Source organism: Mustela nivalis (assembly GCF_964662115.1).
Source record: "Mustela nivalis genome assembly, chromosome: 4".
Classification (NCBI taxonomy): Eukaryota; Metazoa; Chordata; class Mammalia; order Carnivora; family Mustelidae; genus Mustela; species Mustela nivalis.
The window spans coordinates 22,682,609-22,704,751 of NC_139023.1; the positions used below are offsets into that span (position 1 = coordinate 22,682,609).

Sequence of the window (22,143 nt, forward strand, 5' to 3'; positions counted from 1 at the left end):
TACATTAATGTGACACTTGAAACTCATTTTGGAGTTTCACTTACTTATTTTTATTTTTTATTTTTAAAAATATTTTATTTATTTATTTGACAGAGGGAGACACAGCAAGAGAGGGAACACAAGTAGGGGGAGTGGGAAAGTGAGAAGCAGGCTTCCCGCCAAGAAGGGAGCCCAAGCAGGGAGCCTGATACGGGGCTCGATACCGGAACTCTGAAATCATGACCTGAGCTGAAGGCAGACGCTTAATGACTGAGCCACCCAGGCTCCCCTGTTTGCTTATTTTTAAAGATTTTATTCATTTATTTGACAGAGGGAGAGAGAGCACAAGTGCGGGGAGTAGCAGGGAGAGGGAGAAGCAGGCTCCTGGATGTGGTACTCAATCCCAGGATCTGGGAACATGACCTGAGCTGAAGTCATTAAAAACTGAGGCACCCAGGCACCCCTATAAGTGACTTTTTTTTTTTTTAAGATTTTTTATTTATTTATTTGACAGAGAGAGATCACAAGTAGGCATAGAGGCAGGCAGAGAGAGAGAGAGAGAAGAGGAAGCAGGCTCCCTGCTGAGCAGAGAGCCTGATTCGGGACTTGATCCCAGGACCCTGAGATCATGACCTGAGCCGAAGGCAGCGGCTTAACCCACTGAGCCACCCAGGCGCCCCTATAAGTGACTTTTATTCACGGTTTCTCTATCTAGTGTTTGTTTCTGCAAGTAGAGGAAAATACATATATAAATTCTTATAACCTCCTTTTCTTATACAAAAAGTATACTATATAGTTGTTGCCATTTGAATATGGGTTTGAACTGCCTAAGTCCACTGATTTGTGGATTTTTTCGAATAAATATAGTATAGCACCTTAGATATATTTTCTCTTATGATTTTAATATCATTTTCTTTCCTCTAGCTTACTTTAACCTAAAAATATAGTATGTAATACATACAACATAAAAATACATGTTAATCAACTATTTATGTCATCTGTTAGGCCTCTAGTCAATAGTAGGCTATCAGTACAGTTTTTGGGGAGTCTAAAGTCATACAAAGATTTTCAACTGTGTAGAAGGTTGGTACCCCAATCCCTGAGATGCTCAAGTGTCAACTTTATAACCCAGTATTTCACTAAAGAGTAAATATGTTGCCAAAAACTTTATTTTTTTAAAGATTTTATTTATTTTTTTCTCCCAAAGATTTTATTTATTCACTTGACAGAGAGAGATCACAAGTAGGCAGAGAGGCATGCAGAGAGAGAGAGGGAGAAGCAGGCTCCCCACTGAGCAGAGCCCAACCTGGGACTCGATCCCAGGACCCTGGGATCATGACCTGAGAGGAAGGCAGAGGCCCAACCCACTGAGCCACCCAGGTGCCCAAGATTTTATTTATTTTTGACAGAAACAGATCACAAGTAGGCAGAGACTCAGGCAGAACAGGGGAAGGGAAGCAGGCACCCCAGCGAGCAGAGAGCCTGATGCGGGGCTCAATCTCAGGACCCTGGGATCATGACCTGAGCTGAAGGTAGAGGCTTTAAACCACTGAGCCACCCAGGCACCCCCCAAAACTTCATTTTATACATATTTCTTTTGGGGAATTAGACATAACTGTAAATAAAAATCAAATTACAGTAAAAATTTAGAATATAAATTCACATTTCATGAAATGAGAAATTAAATAAATAAAAAAGATTAACAACAGCAAATCTGAGATATTCTAAAGACTGCTAAAGAACCCTGACACATGGGGCGCCTGGGTGGCTCAGTGGGTTAAGCCGCTGCCTTCGGCTCAGGTCATGATCTCAGGGTCCTGGGATCGAGTCCCGCATCGGGTTCTCTGCTCAGCGGGGAGCCTGCTTCCCTCTCTCTCTGCCTGCCTCTATGCCTACTTGTGATCTCTCTCTGTCAAATAAATAAATAAAGTCTTAAAAAAAAAAAAAAAAAAAAAAAAAACTCTGACACCAAACGATTTTTTTTTTTTTTTAAAGATTTTATTTATTTATTTGACAGAGAGAAATCACAAGTAGGCAGAGAGGCAGGCAGAGAGAGAGAGAGGAGGAAGCAGGCTCCCTGCCGAGCAGAGAGCCCGATGCGGGACTCGATCCCAGGACCCTGAGATCATGACCTGAGCCGAAGGCAGCGGCTTAACCACTGAGCCACCCAGGCGCCCGACACCAAACGATTTTGACCTAAAATCATAGTCACCTCAATAATTCTCAAAGGAGGTAAGCACAAAGGTCAGGCTATACCTGACTTATATACTGATAAATGTATGTGTGTATGTATATATACATATATATATTATATACATATATAAGTGTATATGTGTATATGTATATATATAAGTGTATATATATATACACTTATATACTGCCATACCATTCTAAAGGCCTCTACTTACACATCCTACCCTACATGTTCCACCCTGACTTTTTTTTTTTTAAAGATTTTATTTATTTATTTGTCAGAGAGAGAGAGGGAGAGAGAGTGAGTGAGCACGGGCAGACAGAGTGGCAGGCAGAGGCAGAGGGAGAAGCAGGCTCCCTGCCGAGCAAGGAGCCCTATGTGGGACTCGATCCCACGCCGCTGGGATCATGACCTGAGCTAAAGGCAGCTGCTTAACCAACTGAGCCACCCAGGCATCCCCCTTTCTGACTTTTTAATTAAACTTCTGAATTGTTCTCCTTATATCCTTCAAAAATTCATTACATTTCTGACCCATATCCTTCAGCAGTTTACTTGCTTCTTAGTGGTTCAAAGGGAAGACAGAGGTAAAGAAAAAGGCTCCCTAAAGCAGAAAAGAAGATACTACTGCTCCTTCCAGTTTCAGAAATACTACTACCAAGCAAAAAAGGAATGAAGGTCAAAAATCACTGAATAGTGAGGAAAAAAGAAATAACATGGAAATGGTTATAGCTATGGTAACCATATTTCTAATAACTGCACAAACAACTAACTGAATCACTTACTTGGCTAACACTTTAGTGTGAGTATTGATGACATTCAAGGCTTCCTTGAAACTTCCATTTTGGATAAGGCATACCACTTTACAGTGTAGGGCAGTTACATCATCCTTGTTGATCTGCAGTACTAGAAAAAAATTTTAGGAAAACAATTTTAAAATCCATTTCCTTCTCACAGTTTTACTAAAATTTCCCACCCACTACCTCAAGAAGCTACATTTCTAATTGTATAGCAGCAACAACAATTAGTTGCAGCATTAAAGAAAATGACCCATCTTCATTTTTAACTTAGGAAGTGGCAAAAGGGCAGTTATAATTTAGTAAGATTTCCAATGAGATAGATTCCCAAGATGCATGTAGCAAAAAGAAAATTTTAAATAATGACATAAAGAACTAAGAACCTATTTTTCTCCAGTTTTTTCACCTTAGGACACATGCTACATCCTATACATTTCACCAATCGAAAGAAGTAAGTTCACCAAGAAAGAAAAAAGTTCATGTAGAATTTGGAAGCAAAAATGACTCAGTTTTGAATACAAGCTTGTTATTAGTGTCTTTAGGTCATGGGCAAATCATTTCACTGCCAAATGTTAGTTTTCTGTTCTACAAAACGAGTATGAAAGTTTATTAACAAGATTAAATGAAAATACTTTAGTAAAAATTTTTAAGTTGTAAAGTATACAAATGCCACTTATTTTGCTGGCAGTACTTCCAAAAACCTTTCAAAATTTCCCTTTTCACATAAGACGACAGACCAAAAGAAGACAAGGAAAGACTCAGGTTGCAAAGTTTCAAAGCTAAACAGTTGTTTAGTGTCAAAATGACCCCAATCACCCTCCTTGCCCCTGGACAATGTTAGAAACCCAATTCTGTGTAAGAATCATAAAAATTTTCACCGATTAAGAGAATTATTGATCAACAAACTGAAAAAACAAAACAAAACCGTGATTAAATAATTTCTGCAAAATACTCACTACACTGCTACTCAATAGTACTGGTTGCAGGTTTAGCCAAAGGCTAAAGCTAATTCAAAACAAGTTTAGGAATCAAATTAACTCTAATCAGTTCCTTAATCAGTTTCCTTACTGTCTGAAATCATCGAAAGTGCACTGTGGCACAATCACTTCTTTTTACATTAATAGGATACTGAAAATTATACAATCATGTATGCTACTGACATACTTTGTATGTTACTGCTTTAAAGAGCCAAACCCTGTCTTTGTAATCACTTTTTCAAATCTACCAAACACAGGCTGCATCTTCAGTAAAGAACTTACCATGGCAGAGAGCATTAAAAAGCATGGCCTTACTGCAATTACACAGTAAAGGATACATGAATATCATAAGTAAACCTCACACCAAAGGCAGCTGACTTAAGATTATTAGTTACAGGGCAAAAACAAACAATCAAAAAACAAAAACCCAAAACGGAAAAACAAACCAGAAAACAGGCCAAACTTTTCTTCCGACGTTACTTCGAATGTTAATGCTTTCACACACACATCCTCTGACCTAATGACACCGGGGAGAGATTTTATCTAGGAGAGTGGCGGGCCCAACATCCATATCCAGCCCTCTCCCCTCAATCTGCACAGCTCCCACCTTGTCAGCTCCAGCTTCAAAACTACGTGTCCCTAGCAGATTCCTCCCTGCGATGCGGCCCTAGAGAACAAGCTCCCTCAGCAATACTGTCTTGATCGCTCTTCTAAAAGGATGGAGAAAAGGTGGTGATGTGACATATTTGCGAATTAAGGAGTAAAAACGGAGGAGTCGAGTAAGAAAACAGTTTCAAAAAAGGCGCATGGAGTTGCGGTCTCTTTAAATTCCACCCTCGCTACCCCGCGATGGGTGAAGAGGGAAGTACACGTGGCTCTAAGCAACCCTGGGTCCGGGGCTGATGAGGTGGAGCAGAGGGGCCGCAACCCGCGCCCGCCAGGTGTTCGGACCCCCGCGCCGCCGCCGGCGGGATCTCCGATCCCCGCGTCTGCTCCGAGGTGGTCGCGTCCGCCGGAAGGAGGCCGCAACCTCCCTGAGGCCTGGGCCCGCCCCAGCACTTACTCTTGTTGACGGTCTTAAGAGCGCGCGTGAAGTCACCGTTCTGGCCATAACGGTTTACTTCACCCCAGAGCGCAGACACCGAAACCCCCCCGCCGCCGCCGCTCGCCATCTTGGAGGAGACGCGGGGAGGGGCGGGGCGGGGCGACCTCTGCTCCGGAAGAGGATCTCGGAGGCGGCCAAGCGGAGGAGGAAGCCGGTGGTTGCTAAGCGTCTTGGATTCGGAAGCGTTGCTATCCCTGAGTCAGTGTTGGAGACCGGAATCTTAGCCGTCTTCGCTAGAAATTTGCGTGGATGGAAAGAATTGAAACACCTTACCTGAAGCTGGTAGGAAGGAACGAGGTGTCGGACCCCGGGACGGGTTGAGAGGGGGTTCACCAGACAGTTTTGGCTCAAAGCAGCCTGCGTTTCTGGGGCTACAGCAGCTGGCGAGGCAGCGTCCGTGTCCCACGAGGCGGACGCAGCCGAATGACGATCTAGGGAAGAGAATAAGCGGTCTATAGGGTGGTACAAGTACTAGTTAGAAACCTTAGGGAGTCCTTTGAAGGAGAGTGGGGAGAGAAACGGCTTGTCTTTGCTGCTGGAGAAATTCCTTCAAAGAGGAATTATATTTGAAAAGGATCGTTAAAAGGCGGTTTAGGAAAACCTAGGGTAGGGTCTGAATAAAATTCTAGCAGAGAAGCGAATATGAGGAAAGGCACAGAAGAAAAAAAAGAACGAACAAGTGCAAAGCACCTTTGACGAAACCCCCTTGGCTGCGCTGTGAGCTCCAGTTCAGGAACAGTCGGCAGTAAGGCCAAAGGATGATGTGTAAGGGATGAGAATGCCAGGGCTCAGTTCCTGGCTCTGCGACTCTTGTGAGCAAGTTACTTATCCAAGAGTCCCAGTTTTCCCGACTGTAGAATAGGGAAAATATTATTATTGTTCTGGGCATAACATATACCTCATGCATCCTAGCATGTGCTGGCACTCAAGACAAAGACATAGGAGTTTTAGGGGTTTTGTAAGCGCTTAAATATCAAGATATATTTGAGTGTCGGAACCGAGTTTGTTCCGTTTGAGTTTGTTCTGTTGAGTGCTCTTAAAAACGAGAGGGCATTTTATTGAATACCCCTGCGGACCCAAATACTGTCAAAATCCACTAACTCCTGCCACTTGCTCTCTCTTTCCCAGCATCCTATTCTTTTTATCCTTCAGTATTTCTGTACCTGCTTCCAGATTTTAAAAAGTACTTCTTTGATCTTGCAAACTAGGCAACATTCCCCGTCATTCTCTGATACAGCTCTGTACTTCTGAGCACTCATCGTTTGAAGCCTATCTCTTTATATGGATATCATTTTCATGAGGACAGGAACCACATTTACCTTTACCACAGTATCTTTGGGATCTAGTACACTGCCTGGCACATAGTTGGTACTCAACTTTTTTTTTGTATACTTTATTTATTTGTTAGAGAGAGCGCGCGAGCACTGGTAGACAGTGGCAGGCAGAGGCAGAGGGAGAAGCAGGCTCCCTGCAGGGCAAGGAGCCTGATGTGGGACTCGATCCCAGGACTCTGACATCATGACCTGAGCCGAAGGCAGCCGCTTAACCAGCTGAGCCACCCAGGCGTCCCGGTACTCAACTTTTTAACAGGAGTTTTTGCTTATTTCTTCCCTAATCTGAGTTCCTTCAGGGTAGAAAGTATGTCCAGCTCCTAGTTGTGTCCAGTGGTACCTGGTACGTTTCATGTCTAATCGATATAGTATAATGTAAAGCACTGCTGGTCTAATGAACTCTGTCTCAGGAGAAAATAATCTCTGTGAATTAGTAAAAATCATGGAAAGAGTTGTGAACTTTCATTGTGGAACTGCCAGAGATTTTAAGCTAATTATGCCCAGATTTCAGGAGGGCAAGGAAGTTCAGATGACATCTGATATACTCAAAATGTGTAATTTTTTCTGAGGAACAGTTCTATAGTTTTCACTGGATTCTTCAAAGGTGTTTTTATGCAACAGCCCCACTCCACCCGAGATTAAAAACCACAACCTTAGTGGTTATCCTGTTCTCAGAAGACTGACTTTATAAAAGAATTCAGTTTTAGTTTCTGCTTCAGGCTTGATCCCATACTGTATGTAGCTTCCAAAAATTCCTCAGAATTCTGGTATGGACTCCTATGGTTGTATTGCTTATGTCATTTTCATCAGGTTTTGTTGCAAACAGGATATAAGTATATGGATTTTATCTCCTTTTTTTTTTTTTTTTTTTTTTAAATCTGCCATTTTTGAGACGAGTCTTCCTGAGTGGTCTTTTAAAGAATTTATCTGGGGCACCTGGGTGGCTCAGTTGGTTAAGTGGCTGCCTTAGGCTCAGGTTATGATCCCAGGGTCCTGGGATTAAGTCCCACATCGGGCTCCCTGCTTAGTGAAGAGTCTGCTTCTCCCTCTCCCTCTTCCTGCTGCTCTACTTGTGCTTTATATCTCTGTCAAATAAATAAATAAAATCTTTAAAACAAATAGTTTATCTGATGCCATTCTTCTACCCTCAAGATATCTAAAAGCCTATCATGTAACATCCTTTGTGGCCTGGCCTCTACTTTTTTTTTTTTTTTTTAAGATTTTTATTTATTTATTTGACAGACAGATCACAAATAGGCAGAGAAACAGAGAGAGAGGAGGAAGTGGGCTCCCGGCTGAGCAGAGAGCCCAACGCAGAGCTCGATCCCAGAACCCTGGGATCAATGACCTGAGCCGAAGGCTTTAACCCACTGAGCCAGCCTGGTGCCCCTGGCCTCTACTTTCTATCTCCCCAACCCACATAGGTCTTCTGTTACTCCCTAGTCCCCTTGCATGTAATACTCCTTTGACATTTAGTTATGTGTGGTTCCTTGTTGCTATACCTATGGGAATTTGCACATTTATTCACTCAACAAATACTTACTAAATACTTCATATGTGTTGGCATCTGGAATATATTGGTGGCTAGGGATACAATTAAAAAGATAAGACAACTCTGTATACAAAGAGTACATTCATTCACAATATATATTTGTTTCTTAAATTCCTCCCTTCTTTGTGTACTCAGAATCCCTGACCATTACTCCATATTAAGACAATGTAGTGTTTTGAAATTGTCTGCCCCTGAAAGACTCCAAAATTGAGGGCAGAAATTGGATCTCGTTCATTGCTGCATCCCCAGGATCTTGCACATAACTGGTACTCAAATCCTTACTTTTTTGCACCATGGATTTAGCTACTTTTGATTTTTGAGAAGCTTCCGTGTACAGTATCTTGTCATTTTATCCACTCTGTGAAGCAGGCAGAAAACATATTTAGTTGTACCTTACAAATGAAGCTCACAGTAATGTGCCCAGTGGAATCTTTTCATTTCCATTCTACTGCTGTTTTCACTGTACCACAATGCTAAGTGAACAAGTCCATGCCAAGTATTTTGAGGTCATGGGGTTGGTGCAAAAAGCACCATTAAGTATTTTCACTCCTGGGGCACCTGGGTGGCTCAGTTGGTTAAGCAACTGCCTTCAGCTCAGGTCATGATCCCAGGGTCCTGGGATTAGGCCCGTGTCAGGCTCCTTACTCAGCAGGGAGCCTTCTTCTTCCTCTCCCTCTGCCTGCTATTCCACCTTTGTGCTCTCTGTCAAATAAATAAAATTAAAAAAAAAAAAAAATTCACTCTGACTTCCCAAGAACTGCTGGGCTGAAGATGTGTGGATAAGCCATATTATGCTGATTTTGTCCTTTTTTCCAGTTAAGAAATGAAATCAACTGAAGAGAATATTAAATTCAAGGTGATTTTCATGGCAAATCAGTTCCACTCATACCATCTTCTACAGTTTACCGAACGGGATATTACATAACATATTCATGTGTCAGGATATACTTTACATATGTTGACTCATTTAGTTCTCGTAACAGTATGAGGGAGGGAGTATTCTTAGTCTTATTTTACACTTGGAAGTAGAGGCATAAAAAAAAAAAAAAGTAATTTACTGAAGGTCACATCATCCTCCACCTGGACTTGTAATAGATCCTTAACCAATCTCCTTGCTTGTCCACACAATAGCCAGGAACTTTAAAAACATGTTAAATAGGGGCACCTGGGTGGCTCAGTGGGCTAAGCCTCTGCCTTCGGCTCAGGTCCTGATCCCAGGGTCCTGGAATCTAGACCCGCATCGGGCTCTCTGCTCAGCGGGGAGCCTGCTTCCTTCTCTCTCTGCCTACTTGTGATCTCTGTCAGATAAATAAATAAAATCTTAAAAAAAAATAAAAATAAAAAAATAAAAACATGTTAAATAGGTCATGTCATACCCCTACTCAAACTTTCCAGTGGTTTTTCTTTCTTTCACGCTTCAGTGTGGCCTGTAGGTCCTAAGTGATCTAGCCTTTGCTTACATCCTCTTCCATTCTTACCTTTGCTCACCAGAGCTCCAGCAATAGTGGCATGTTGTGAGAACCTCAAAAAGGCAGAGCTGTTTTCCTTCCCGCACCTAGTCTGCGAACTTTGCCACATTTTTGCATGGCTTGCTTTTACATCATTGCTCTATTCTTTGCAAAAACCTTCCTCATCCCCATAACTCTTAATGACAGAGAAAAAACTGAGGGTTGATGGAGGACCTGGGTTAGGGATGGGCTAAATGGGTGATGGGTATTACGGAGGACACTTGTTATCTTGTGCACTGGGTGTCGTATTTAAGTAATGAATGACAGAATTCTGCTCCCAAAACCAATAGTGCACTCCATGTGAACTAACTAGAATTTATAAACTAAAACTAAAAATTAAGGAAAAAGAAAAAAAAAGATTAAAAGTACAGATAAGTGATAGTCCAAAAATTATAAGGAAATCATGTTCGCTTGATGGGTTGCACCAATGGTTCTTTTTTATTTTTTTTTAAAGATTTTATTTATTTTATTTGACAGACACAAGTAGGCAGAGAGAGAGAAGAGAAGCAGGCTTCCCACTGAGCAGAAAGCCCGACACGGAACTCAATCCCAGGAGCCTGGGATCAAGACCTGAGCCGAAGGCAGAGGCTTTAACCCACTGAGCCACCCAGGTGCCCCTGCACCAGTGATTCTTAAACTACAAACCATGGATAGGCTTCAAGGGAATGCAGAAACTAATGGAATCTGTTAGTAAATTTTGAGTGCAATTCTCTAGGGAGAGTGTCAAGGGCATTCATATCTCCAAAGCAGTCTGTGTTGCAAAAGAAATGTTAACAGTTTATGTTGTAGGTCCCTGGACAACTTCAAAATGTTGAAAATGCAGACCACCTAGATCGGTCCTATAATGTAGAATTTGACCCCCACTTGAGGCTTTTGTACAGAGGATGGGTAAACTGGATAAATTCAGAACTCTGTAGTAAGTGAGATGTGAGATGTCAGAGAGAAACATTAGGATGAAATAACACTTCTGGTTTGGGACAGAGTATATAGCCAGTTAACAGGCTGGATGGCAGATGAAGTAAGTTTGGAGCATTCAAACAGAGAGAGAAATGTACAGTTCAAAATACCAGTCTACAAACACAGACTCAGGAGTCAGTAATGCTAGTTTTAGCTGAAGGAGTTACTCCAATGATTACTTCCAAGTAATGTAGAGACTCAACAGAAGAAACATCAGTACTTAAAGGGAAAGGATAATATAAGAAAAATACCAGTATTAGGGCTGGAATATCTTGGTGTCTAGTCCAAGAAACAAATGGTTAGAACAATCATACCCAGCCCCACGAGATGAGGTAAAAGAAGTAATAAAAGAGGTAGTAGCTTGTTAACAGTTCAGAGGAAGGTGAAAAGGTGTGGACAGTGTAAGACAGTGGCAAGGATCTTGTCAAAATTTCATCAGCAGAGTTTTTTTTCTTCACACAACCACAGTGGTTTTTTTTTTTTTTTTTTTTAAAGATTTTATTTATTTGTCAGAGAAAAAGAGGCAGAGTGAGCACAAGCAGGGGGAGCAGCAGGCCGAGGGAGAAGCAGTTTCCCTGCTGAGCAAGGAGCCTGATACAGGACTCAATGCCAGGACGCTGGGATCACTGCCTGAGCTGAAGGCAGACACTTAACCAAATGAACCACCCAGGCATCCCTACAGCAGAGATTCTTAACATTTTTAATCCCTTGGATAAAGACCATGATTGCCCCCTTTCCACAAAAGCAAACACATACATAAAATTCTACATGGTAGTTTAAGGGGTTCATAGACATTCAGATTAGAGTTTAGTGATCTATAAAAAAAGTCCTCAGTGATTTCCAAACATGATTTATAGATTGATGATGAACTATTAACACCTCTTGGTAACAATCGCTCTTTTAGAGGTGAATCTTACTGGGTACCCTGCCCACACTTACGCTGTTATAAGAAAGAAACTAGTATGGTTATCAACTAGGAGATTCCAATTTTGGAAAATTGTGGTAGGCTGAGGACTGTTAGTTTTGCTAAAACATGTATTATCAGAATTAAAAGAATTTTATGATCCAGAGGTACCCATTATAGCTAAGTAAGATTTACCAATTCTTTCATCTGGAATGACAAAGATGACTGTACCTTTTTTTTTTCTCCGTGGGAAATTGCCCTGACATCCATCAGAGAAGCTCTCGGAAAAGGCTCCTATTTATGGTTTCCACAGTATCCCTTTATCTTATTTCATGTGTCTTCCCTACTCCCAATACCCATATCAACTCTAAACAAACAAATAAATGCAGAACAAAACAGCATCTTGGTCTATAGGTGGGGATAAATACACATCTATTTTGAGATACTGACTGCAAATAAAACACCACACCCTTAGGATTTTGTAAAGATCATAATGTAAAAGAGGACTATATTGCTCTTATCTCTCTAAGATACAAACATTTTAACATTTTAGAACTTACGGGTTGAGATACAGATGGTCAAATAGTAGTTTAGAGCTCTATAATAGGACATTATTAGCAATTAAGAAATGTATTGGTTAACTACTTGTGACCATACAGTAGCTAAGAGATTTTAAAAGTGTCCTTATAGTAATTTCACTTCCTATAAAGAAATATTAATATGTCCATAGAGTCTACTGATCCATCAATCTAGAGAAGCACTTATTCACTAGTAAATTTTATTGTTTTGATTTAAAAACTTTCACCTTGATCTTTTTCTGAAACTAAACAAGAAATGTAAAGTTTTTCTTAAAAAAAAAAAAAAAAAAAAAAAAGAAGCAATGTTTTACAAATTGCCCTCTCGGATTTTCTTGTCAGCCTGCTTCAAGGAAATCCATGTGTTCAATATACTTGCTCGCAGCTTAGCCCATACCAAATGGTTGTTTAATCCAAATATCTGAGCAGCAAACTGAGCTGATCCTTCTGGAGAAAGTATGGTTGAACAGCCAAGACCTATTGGTTCAGAAAGGAAAAGACAGAATATTAACCTGTTAATTAATAATGAAAAGAGCACTTAGTAAACTTTTTTAAGTAAACTTAAAAAAAAAAAATCTCTACACCCAACATGGGGCCCTCAGATCAACGGTCCCATACTCTACCACCTGAGCCAGCCAGGGGCCCCAGTAAACTATTTTATGCTCAGAAAAGTCCTGCTGATCAAAAACAATAAAAAGCTACTGTATCATCCTTGTCTAAAGTAGGATCTGCAAAAGGAGTTCCATCTCTACTACTGGAGTGGTAAAGTGATTATTAAGAGCATTAAGTAATATTTCTCTACCACGAACCCGTATCTTATATACAGCTATCACTATTTTTTTTTTAAAAGATTTTATTTATTTATTTGACAGAGAGCTCACGCGAGCAAGCACGCATAGCAGGGGGAGCAGCATGCAGAGGGAGAGAGAGGAGCAGATTTGCCAAGCAGGGAGCCCTATGTGGGGCCCGATGCCAGGACCCTGGGATCATAACCGGAGCCAAAGGCAGACGCTTAATGACTGAGCCACCCAGGCACCCCATCTATCACTTTTTTGCACTGAATTGATCTGCAAAGAAATTCAGCTTTTTTGAAGTTCTTTTCATATACTGTAATCCTTTAAATCATTAATGAAAGGCAATAGAAATAAAACAAGGATCAAGTAGACAGAAGCACCTATTCTTGGATAAACTTGAGGTATGTATTTTTTTTTTTTATAATTTTCTAGCCACTACTTTTGTCTTTGCACTTTAACTATTCTAACATCTTTAAGCAGTAAAAAAGTTAAAAGCAAAGAGTAATTTTACAAAATATCAGGTTCTAAGTAAATTCAATATTAATAGCACCTAAGAAAGTAACTTCCTTGGGGGCCACACGTTTACTCAGGCAGACTTTCTATTATAGACTGGTACTATTATACCTGTGTCACTTGAGTGAAGTACTCCTAGCTTACAGATCCAAAAGCTCCATTTCCCCAATGTTCTTGGAATTCACCAGGCTCTTTGATTCCCACTACCTCCAGTAAGAATCAAGTATATATCACAAGGCAAATTTACTACTTTATATTAATAAATCAATTTATGTAGCTCCCTCACATACTGTGTGATATTGGTCAAGGTACTTAATGTTAACTTAGTGTCCTTATCTATTAAGATGGGAGTATTCAACAAGTTAATATAGATAAAGAACTTGGAGCAGTGCCTTATGCATAGTAAGTACTTGATGAATGAAACAGCTGATGTCAACTGTTAGCAGTAATATTCTAGGTACACGGTTCTATCTAGTAACCGAAATACCTGTGCCTACACTGCTCAGGATTCCCCTTCTAACATCAGGAAAGCTTAATTAGCAAAAAATTAGGTTATCTAGTGAGCATTCCATAAAAAAAAGAGTTTTCAGGACTTTATAAAGGCCACTATAAAACTTTTCCTTAAAAGATTATCCCCAATTCTAGTGATTGGAATGTACAAATCTCCCAGGTTCCCTCTCTCTCCTTGGACAGTACTAGATAAAAACTGCCAAATTTTTCCTCATCACATTCTCCCTTTTCTAAACTCCACTGAGAATACCTATACTATTCCTGTGGCATAAATTTATACTTTCGTTTATAGCCATAATAAATTTTTAACTAGAGAAGTTGATACAATCAGATGTCCAGCTAAAGATCCAGTTAAAGATGAATTAATCACAAGGTATATCCCTGAAACTATATAAAGATAGCATTAAGTAGCTGAATGTTATTTACGTTTGTTCAGGACGTATACTGAGTACAAATCAAATATGCTCAGCTGTAAAATATATTTTTATTAATGGTATCCTATTTTTTTCTATACTTGAGTTAAAGATATCTGCCAAAGCTTTAAAAAATAAAAATAAAAACAGGAGTAAAGGGAATAAAGAAAATAGACACAAACACGTAAGAACAAAGAGAGAACAGTGATTACTTTTTGTCAGCTGAAAAGGAAATGGAGTGGTAACTAAGTAGACCAAGAAAATTTTATCCTAAACTGGAAGCAGGAGAAGCAATGTGACCAATGTTAAAAAATCCATGTAAATGGACACCCTGGGTGGCTCAGTTAGTTAAGCAGCTGCCTTCGGCTCAGGTCATGATCCCAGTGACCTGGGATCTAGTCCCACATTGGGCTCCTAGCTTGGGAGGAAGCCTGCCTCTCCCTCTGCCTGCCGCTCCTGTCTGCCTGTTGCTCTCTCTCTCTCTCTCTCCCTCTCTCTCTCTCTCTGACAAATAAATAAATAAAATCTTAAAAAAAAATCCATGTAAAGGTTTGGGCAATCCGTGGCCCTTATACTTTTTTTTTTTTTTTAAAGATTTTATTTATTTATTTGAACAGACAGAGATCACAAGTAGGCAGAGGCAGGCAGAGAGAGAAGGAAGCAGGCTCCCCGCTGAGCAGAGAGCCCGATGTGGGGCTCGATCCCAGGACCCTGAGATCATGACCTGAGCCAAAGGCAGAGGCTTTAACCCACTGAGCCACCCAGGCACCCCTCCCCTATACTTTTGAAGGGAGACATGGGGGTGAAAATGCAGCTAAAAAAGGAGGAACTGGTTTTAAAGTCAAGAAGCAGTTAGGCTATCAAATCTCCTGCTCCACTCTCTGTACCTGAGGAATTGCCCCTTCTGCACCATAGCAGAGTCATAAATTCTGATGAAGGGAAAAACAGGTTTTAGTCCAGACTTCTCTGGACTGGAGGGTACAAGGCATAGCTGAGACAAGCAATGCCACAATGAAAACAGGAGGTGAAGTTTACACAAGTATTAAGATTACCAGATTCCAGAATGTTGGCAGTCAGGTTTATTTCTCAGTCAGGAGACTGAGACTAGAAAGATTCTCTGGATAATTCTAGTCACACATGAGAAAAGATCAAATGACATTCATGTAAGGGGTTATTCAAAGATCGACTCTACCAGATCACCCAACAGTGGAGCTTTTTTTATGGGGGGGGGTAAAGATTCATTTTTTTTTAGAGAGAGAGGGGCATATTAGAGAGGAAGGGGTCAGAGAGAGAGAATCTCAAGCAGACTCCCTGCCGGGCACAGAACCTGACAAGGGACTCAAACCCACCATCCTGAGATCTTGACCCAGGCCAAAACCAAGAGTCTAATACTTAGGCAACTGAGTCACCCAGGCGCCATGGAGCCCCCTTCTGACAAGTCCCATCCCCTTGCACAGACCTTGCAACTGGTTTTTTATAGTGCCTCACTCTTAAGAACAGACAGCCAAGGATTACCAGACACCAGACAGGTGAGAAAAGGAGCTAATATGAAAGAAAAACTATAATAATTTCAGAGAGATAAAAGATATTATTGCAAAGATTAAACAAGAAAAGGATGGGGGGTGGTGGGAAGACCATAGAAGAAAAAAAAGAGCTCTTAAAAGTTCAATATGCCATAACTGGAATGAAAAACTCAATAGAAGGGTTGGAGAAATGTTCCAGAGTATAGCAATGAGAAAGAGAAAAGAGAAACACAAAGCTCCTATTTTTATTTTTTTAAAGATTTTATTTATTTATTTGACAGAGAGAGATCACAAGTAGGCAGAGAGGCAGGCAGAGAGAGGAGGAAGCAGGCACCCTGCCGAGCAGAGAGCCTGATGTGGGGCTCGATCCCAGGATCCTGAGATCATGATCTGAGCTGAAGGCAGAGGCTTAACCCACTGAGCCACCCAGGTGCCTCAAAGCTCCTATTTTTAATAGTAAATCCAAAAAATGAGAAAAGAAAGTGGAGGAGGAAGGAAAGTATTAAGTAACTGAAGAAAATTTCTCAGGAAAGAATCAGAGTTCCAGGTTTAACCAGCCCACCGAAAGCCCAAGGTGAAAATAATCATCAAGACACATTTCTGTGAAATTTAAGAAACACGGGTAGAGAAAGATCCTAGAAGTTTCCAGAAAAAAACAAAATTCACAAATGACCTAGGATCAGAATGGTAAAAAGGCACTGCAGTTTTCAGTAACTCTGGAAGTTGGAAGACAATAGAGTAATGCCTTCAAGATGCATTTCTGAAGGAAAGTCCTCAGGAAGTTCACTAAGAATGCTCTCCAACAAATTAAGGAGTAAACAAGGAAAGGTGAAGACATGGGACCTAGGAAACAGGAGATCTAAGACTAGAGAAGGGCAAAATGGGTGTCCAGGATGATGGTTAAGAGAAATTCTGAGATAATGACAGTACAGCAGGCCTAGAGAGAAGCCAGTCCATACTTGAACAGACGGGAAGGCTCAAGTTCTTAACATTTTTGACACATCCCAAGAGCAGATTTACAATAAAATAAAAAAGCTTGGCATTTAAGAAGCAATCAAGTCTAACTGAAACAAACAACATGGATTTTCAGGACTGGATGATCAGATAATTATCTTGGACTACGATGCGCCTACCACAATATTGTTATTCTATGAGATAATGCTCAATTGAGAAGATTTCTTTGTATGTTATTTATTCTGTCCCCTGATTTATAGAAATAAAATTTCATTTCCTTTACAGAAATAACATAATATTTATTTTAAAAAACTCAAAACCATGAATGATGTATTCTTGGGAGGGGAGCCCCAAATCTGGACTTGATTTATCTACAGATTTCACCAGCAGTTTATAAAAAATATAGAAGACCATGTTAAACATCATCCAGGAATGTAATTAGCCAAATCCAAAATGTGGAAAATTCTACAGGACAAATGAAAGTGAAAAAAGGAGGATTAAAAGAGACTTAGGAGAGAGAGCGCAACTAAATGCAATGTAAGGACTGTGTTACATTTTGATTTGAACAAATCAACTGTAAAAACAAATGAGATGATCAGGAAAGCTTGAACACGGACTGAAAATTAGATGATTTAAAAAAAATTACCATTAATTTTTCTTAAGTGTGAGTATGCTATCCTGATTATGATTTCTTTTTACAGAGTTTATTTGAGAGACAATGAACGAGAGCATAAGTGAGAGAACTCAAGTTGGAACAGAAGAGTGAGAGGGAGAAGCAGGCGGGGGGAGGGGGCGGGCGGCAATCCCAGGACCCAGGGATCATGACCTGAGCCATGAGCCAAAGGCAGCCGCTTAACCGACTGAGCCACCCAGGTGCCCCCATGATTATGATTTAAAAACTAGAGTTATGGCACTCCTGGGTGGTTCAGTCTGTTAAGTGTCTGCCTTGGGCTGAGGTCATGATCCAGGGATCCTGGGATCAAGCCCCATATAGGGCTCCTTATTCAGCAGGGAGCCTGCTTCTCCCTCTGCCTGCTCTGCCTGCCGCTCTACCTCCTTGTGTGCTCTCTCTCGAAAAATAAATAAAATCTTTAAAAAATAATATAAAATAATAAAACCTAGAGTTCTTATTGCTTAGAGAAGCATATTTAAGTGTAAAATGCTGTGTGCTTGAAAATAATCCAGCAAAAAGGGCTACAGATATAATAAGATATTAAATGTTGAAGCTGAATAACAGGTACATAAGATTTCATGCTACTCTCTCTACTATTGTATGTTTGAAATTTTTCAATAAACAAGTTTTTTTTTTTTGGAAGAGAGAAAGCCAGCCTGTGTGTGGGCGGGGGGTGCGGGAGGAGAAGCAAGGGAGAAAGAGAATCCCAAGCAGGCTCTACGTTCTTCACGGAGCCCAATATGGAGTCTGATCTCACAACCTTGAGATCATGACTTTAGCCGAAATCAAGAGTTGGATGTTAAACCAACTGAGCCACTCAGGTGCCCCTTTAATAAACAATTTTTAAAAATTCATGTATCCTGGGGCACCTGGGTGGCTCGCTGGTTAAGGGTCTGCGTTTGGCTCAGGTCACGATCTCAGGGTCCTGGGATTGAGCCCTGCATCGGGCTTCCTGCTCAGTAGGGAGTCTGCTTCTCCCTCTCCCTCTGACCCTCCCCGGCCCCAGCTTATATGCTCTCTCTCTCAAATAAATAAAAATCTTTTAAAAAATAGAATAAAATAAAATTCATGTATCTTACCACTGGGTAGTCGAAGAGAAGACCACACATCCTGAGCTCCCCAGTCTGGAGTGAGTGGAGGGCAGCTGATAACTGGGTATGCGGTATTACCGGACATCACTGGTCCTAAACCATTGCTTCTGCCTGCCACTGCCACAAATACAGTAGGAATGCCATCCCCTAGGGAAATAACACATTTATAATAGAATTGAAGGTAGATTTTAAGATAGGTTAAAACAAAATGCCTATGTGTCTTAACTCCTTCAGTTCCTTTATTAGTAGTCTCCAGAAAAAGCATAAATAAGACACAATTATTGCATATATATTCAATATATATTTCACTTCACCACTTATTGTATCTTAAGTAACAAAGTAGCAAAAATAAGTTTGGCCATGTTTGAGACCTAGAGTATAAAGAGGACACAAGAGTATTAGTGAGGGAATGGCTCAAAGGCCCTACTTAAAAGGATGTGCTTAGGCTCACTGAAACAAAGAATGACACTACTTGAACCAGTGTCTGTCCTGGGGTCCTTCAACCCACAGGGTATAGGGAGACCTTGTTAATGGAGACTAGAGGTTCAGGGGCACATTATCAATGAAGAAAGGTCAATTCAATAATATAGTACCTAAATATTTAAGACCCTTCAATATGTTTTCTAACACATCTCTTTCTTTGGTAAATTTTTAAGTTATTCCTTTGTTTCTTACCATAGAGATTTCTAACCTGGAATCTAGTATTTTATGTATTTGCACTTTTCAGGCTTTCATAACTTTAACAAACAGGTCTAGGAACTTATCCCAGTTCCCTAGCCCCTCAACACCCCGCCTAAAGCCTTAATAATTATGCTCCTATTAACAATTACCTTTAGAAAGAAAACTCAGATAACATTTTCCCCAGTTGAGAAACATTTGGTTGTTCCCAGGACTCTGTTATTTTAGATCAATACTATCCCAGCAAGACATTTCTTTTAAATACCCAATTCTAAAATTATTCCTTAATTTCACATTCAACTACCCACCTCTTAGAAAAGGCTGACCACTAAAAATACTTGAAAGGATCTCTGCTTCAACCTCAGACCTCCCAAATTGATGTGGGGCCTATCTTCTGTTGGAGCATATTAGAAACAATACTCCAGGGGCTTCTTATTAGATAAAATCTCATTCTAGCCTTTATTTCCCTTCCCTGTTTCACTTTCTTTTGGTGGGTGGGGGCCTCTACTCTTTTGTTTATTCATTCTTAACATTTTTTAAAAAAACTTGAATGCCATCAACACACAACACTGCATTATTTTCATGTGTACTCATGCTGCATTTTCAATTCTTTTCCCCTGAGGCATTCTAAGTGCCTAGAGCATCTTACACTCTTTGGAAACAAGTATAATAAACTTTGGAACTTTGGAAGTGTGGCAAATTCTTTTTCAGCATTATTAGTCCAAACATAAAATTTTTTGGCAAATCCTAAAATACTCTAGTTATGTGATATTTACCTTCATATTCTGCTTTAATCCTCAGAGTTTCATCTGGCCCTTTATGGGCAGACGTTACCCGAAGTTCACATGGAATGCCAAAATTTCCACAAGCCTTCTTTATTTTTTCACAGTGACTGAGATCAGAAGTTGAGCCCATCAATACTACAACTCTGCACTGGCTTTCTGATTTCAGAAGCAACTAGAAAAGAAAAACATGGATATGCAAAAGAAAACAGGAAAAATCGTCAAATACAGAATTGAGTACCATAAGAATAATTAGTTTACAGAGCTATAATAGAGTAAAATTATAACTGGACAGAATATTTTCTTTCTTAAAGTCCAAAGTCAAGACAGAGACAAAAAGGACAAAATGATAATTCATTTTTCAAAATAACCTTTACGGAAAGGGAAGCAGTCTTCATAATTAAGACCTAAAGAGTAATAAGAATTTTAATCAGGTAAGTTATACTTATTATTATGATATAAAGGAAAGATAAATGCACAACCCTTCTAATTAATACTCATGAAGCTATAATATAAAATATTTCATCCTAAGATTTTAGTCCATTGTGTTTAATGGAGGTTTTAAGGCATAATCTGCCAAAATAAAGAGATCATATTATAAACCTTCTTTAAGTTAGTTGCTTAGAATTGAAAATACATGTTTCCAAGGAAATGAGGTCTTGAAAAATGGCTATGACCCTTGCATAACCATAAATCCCATTCAATTTTCATGGAATTATAGTAATAATACTATAAATCTAAAAGATTTATTTGAGAGGGAGGGAGAACACGCAGGGGAGCAGGCGGAAGGGCAGAGGGAAAGGGAATCTCAAGCATAATCGCCGCTGAGTGCAGAGCCTGAACAGGGCTTGATCCCAGGACCATGTCCTCATGACCTGAGCAAAAATCGAGTTGGATGCTTTACGTCATGACTGAGCCACCCGGGCACCCTGACAATACCATACCATAAATCTTAAAAGTGACATTTAAATGGCACATGGAGTTCTAATTCTGAACTCTACTTATGGAGCCCATGCTAGTACAACTCTGAGTAGCGGAGCAGCAGTGGAGAGGTGGGTAGGAAATGTAAGGGGCAGGGAGGAGACAGGACTCTAGGTCTCCCCATAGAATCTGGGAGTGTACTGGCCAGTTTAACAACAGGGGGTTTCAGTATGTCACTGAGGATAGTTCAGGTGGTACATTTCTTAAGGGTGTTCTTTTTTTTAAACCACTGGGGAAAAGGACACCTGGGTCTCTTCACTGGTTGAGTGGATGACTCCATTTTAGCTCAAGTCATGATCTTACGGTCCCTATGTCAGGCCCTCTGCTCAGGGGGGCGTCTGCTTCACGATTATCTCTCTCCCTCTTGCTCTCCCTCCACGCACATGGACGCATGTGTGCACACACACACTCTCTGAAATAACTGGGGAAAAAAAAACTGCGCCTTCTCATTTTTATTTTTTTTTAAACATTTTATTTATTTATTTAGAGGGCACATGCAAGCAGGGGGAGGGAGAAAGAATCAGAAGCAGACCCTGCGCTGAATAGAGTGCCTGATGTAGGTTTTGACTCCATGACCCCGGGATCCTGAGATCATGACTCGAGCTGAAATCAAGAGTCAGATGCTCAACTGACTGAGCCACCCAGATGCCCCTATTGTCCTTTTTGAAGCAGATTTTCTTGGAGAAAAACACAAAACAGCATGGGTTTACTACAAAAGTTTTACCTCCACTCTTTCTGCAACCCACTCAAAGTTTTTCTTCACCATCTGGAGCCCTTCGGGAGTTACTTCCTTTAGGTCACGATATGACTAGAAAATAAGATAGAAAGTTTAGAATACAGATATCCTACTAGTAATACTCTTGCTAAATGAACTTATTTGATTTCTGAGCCTGCATAGCAAGGAATATGTCTGAAAATGGATCTGAACCTATAAATTCATTTCCTGAATTAGAGTACAGGAAGTTCTGACAGTGAAGTACACCTGCATTTTCATTTAAGGTTAAGTGTTTTCTACACTAGTAACTAGGACTAACTGCCCTGACAATTCTTGTGTATTTAGAGAGCAACTGTCCTAATTGTATTTTTCATAGGACAGAGCAGAAATGGAACCTGGTAATATCCAGAACACTTGGATCCAGATTGGCCCTTATTCTTGTAATTATGAAGACCCATCCTCTAGCACCTTAATTTTCAATTGTCCAAATAAGGATGACACTTGTTCTGTGTGACAGTCATAATAAATGAGTTATCTGTTCTGTAAATGCAAAGTATTATTCCTATTTTTTTTTCAGGATATAGGAAATGTAAGAGATATTTATCTTTAGAAGTAAATAGCAATCAACTTGGTTCTTATC

At 40.2% G+C, this 22,143-nt stretch overlaps 2 protein-coding genes and 1 long non-coding RNA gene across 10 annotated transcripts in view; 1 reads left to right on the forward strand and 2 right to left on the reverse strand.

Moving 5' to 3' along the window:
* The window catches only part of SRP72 (signal recognition particle 72), a 30,294-nt gene extending 25,128 nt beyond the window's left edge, over nucleotides 1–5,166 (reverse strand). The window contains exons 1-2 of the mRNA XM_082728618.1: nucleotides 5,008–5,166; nucleotides 2,956–3,076 (exon numbers count right to left, since the gene is read on the reverse strand). Coding sequence (XP_082584744.1) covers nucleotides 2,956–3,076; nucleotides 5,008–5,116 — 230 coding nt within the window. The 5' untranslated portion in view covers nucleotides 5,117–5,166. The remainder of the gene's footprint in view (nucleotides 1–2,955; nucleotides 3,077–5,007) is intronic.
* LOC309863622 lies at nucleotides 5,150–22,050 on the forward strand. The gene is made up of 3 exons (XR_014311152.1): nucleotides 5,150–5,247; nucleotides 12,749–13,071; nucleotides 21,880–22,050. It is a non-coding gene; the product is annotated as an uncharacterized lncRNA (long non-coding RNA).
* Nucleotides 10,869–22,143, reverse strand: part of PAICS (phosphoribosylaminoimidazole carboxylase and phosphoribosylaminoimidazolesuccinocarboxamide synthase) — a 48,344-nt gene continuing 37,069 nt past the window's right edge. For all 8 annotated transcript variants that reach the window (XM_082728611.1, XM_082728608.1, XM_082728610.1 and 5 more), the window contains 4 exons: nucleotides 21,513–21,596; nucleotides 19,802–19,982; nucleotides 18,336–18,494; nucleotides 10,869–12,353 (listed from right to left, as the gene is read on the reverse strand). In XM_082728611.1, coding sequence (XP_082584737.1) covers nucleotides 12,187–12,353; nucleotides 18,336–18,494; nucleotides 19,802–19,982; nucleotides 21,513–21,596 — 591 coding nt within the window. In that variant the 3' untranslated portion in view covers nucleotides 10,869–12,186. The remainder of the gene's footprint in view (nucleotides 12,354–18,335; nucleotides 18,495–19,801; nucleotides 19,983–21,512; nucleotides 21,597–22,143) is intronic.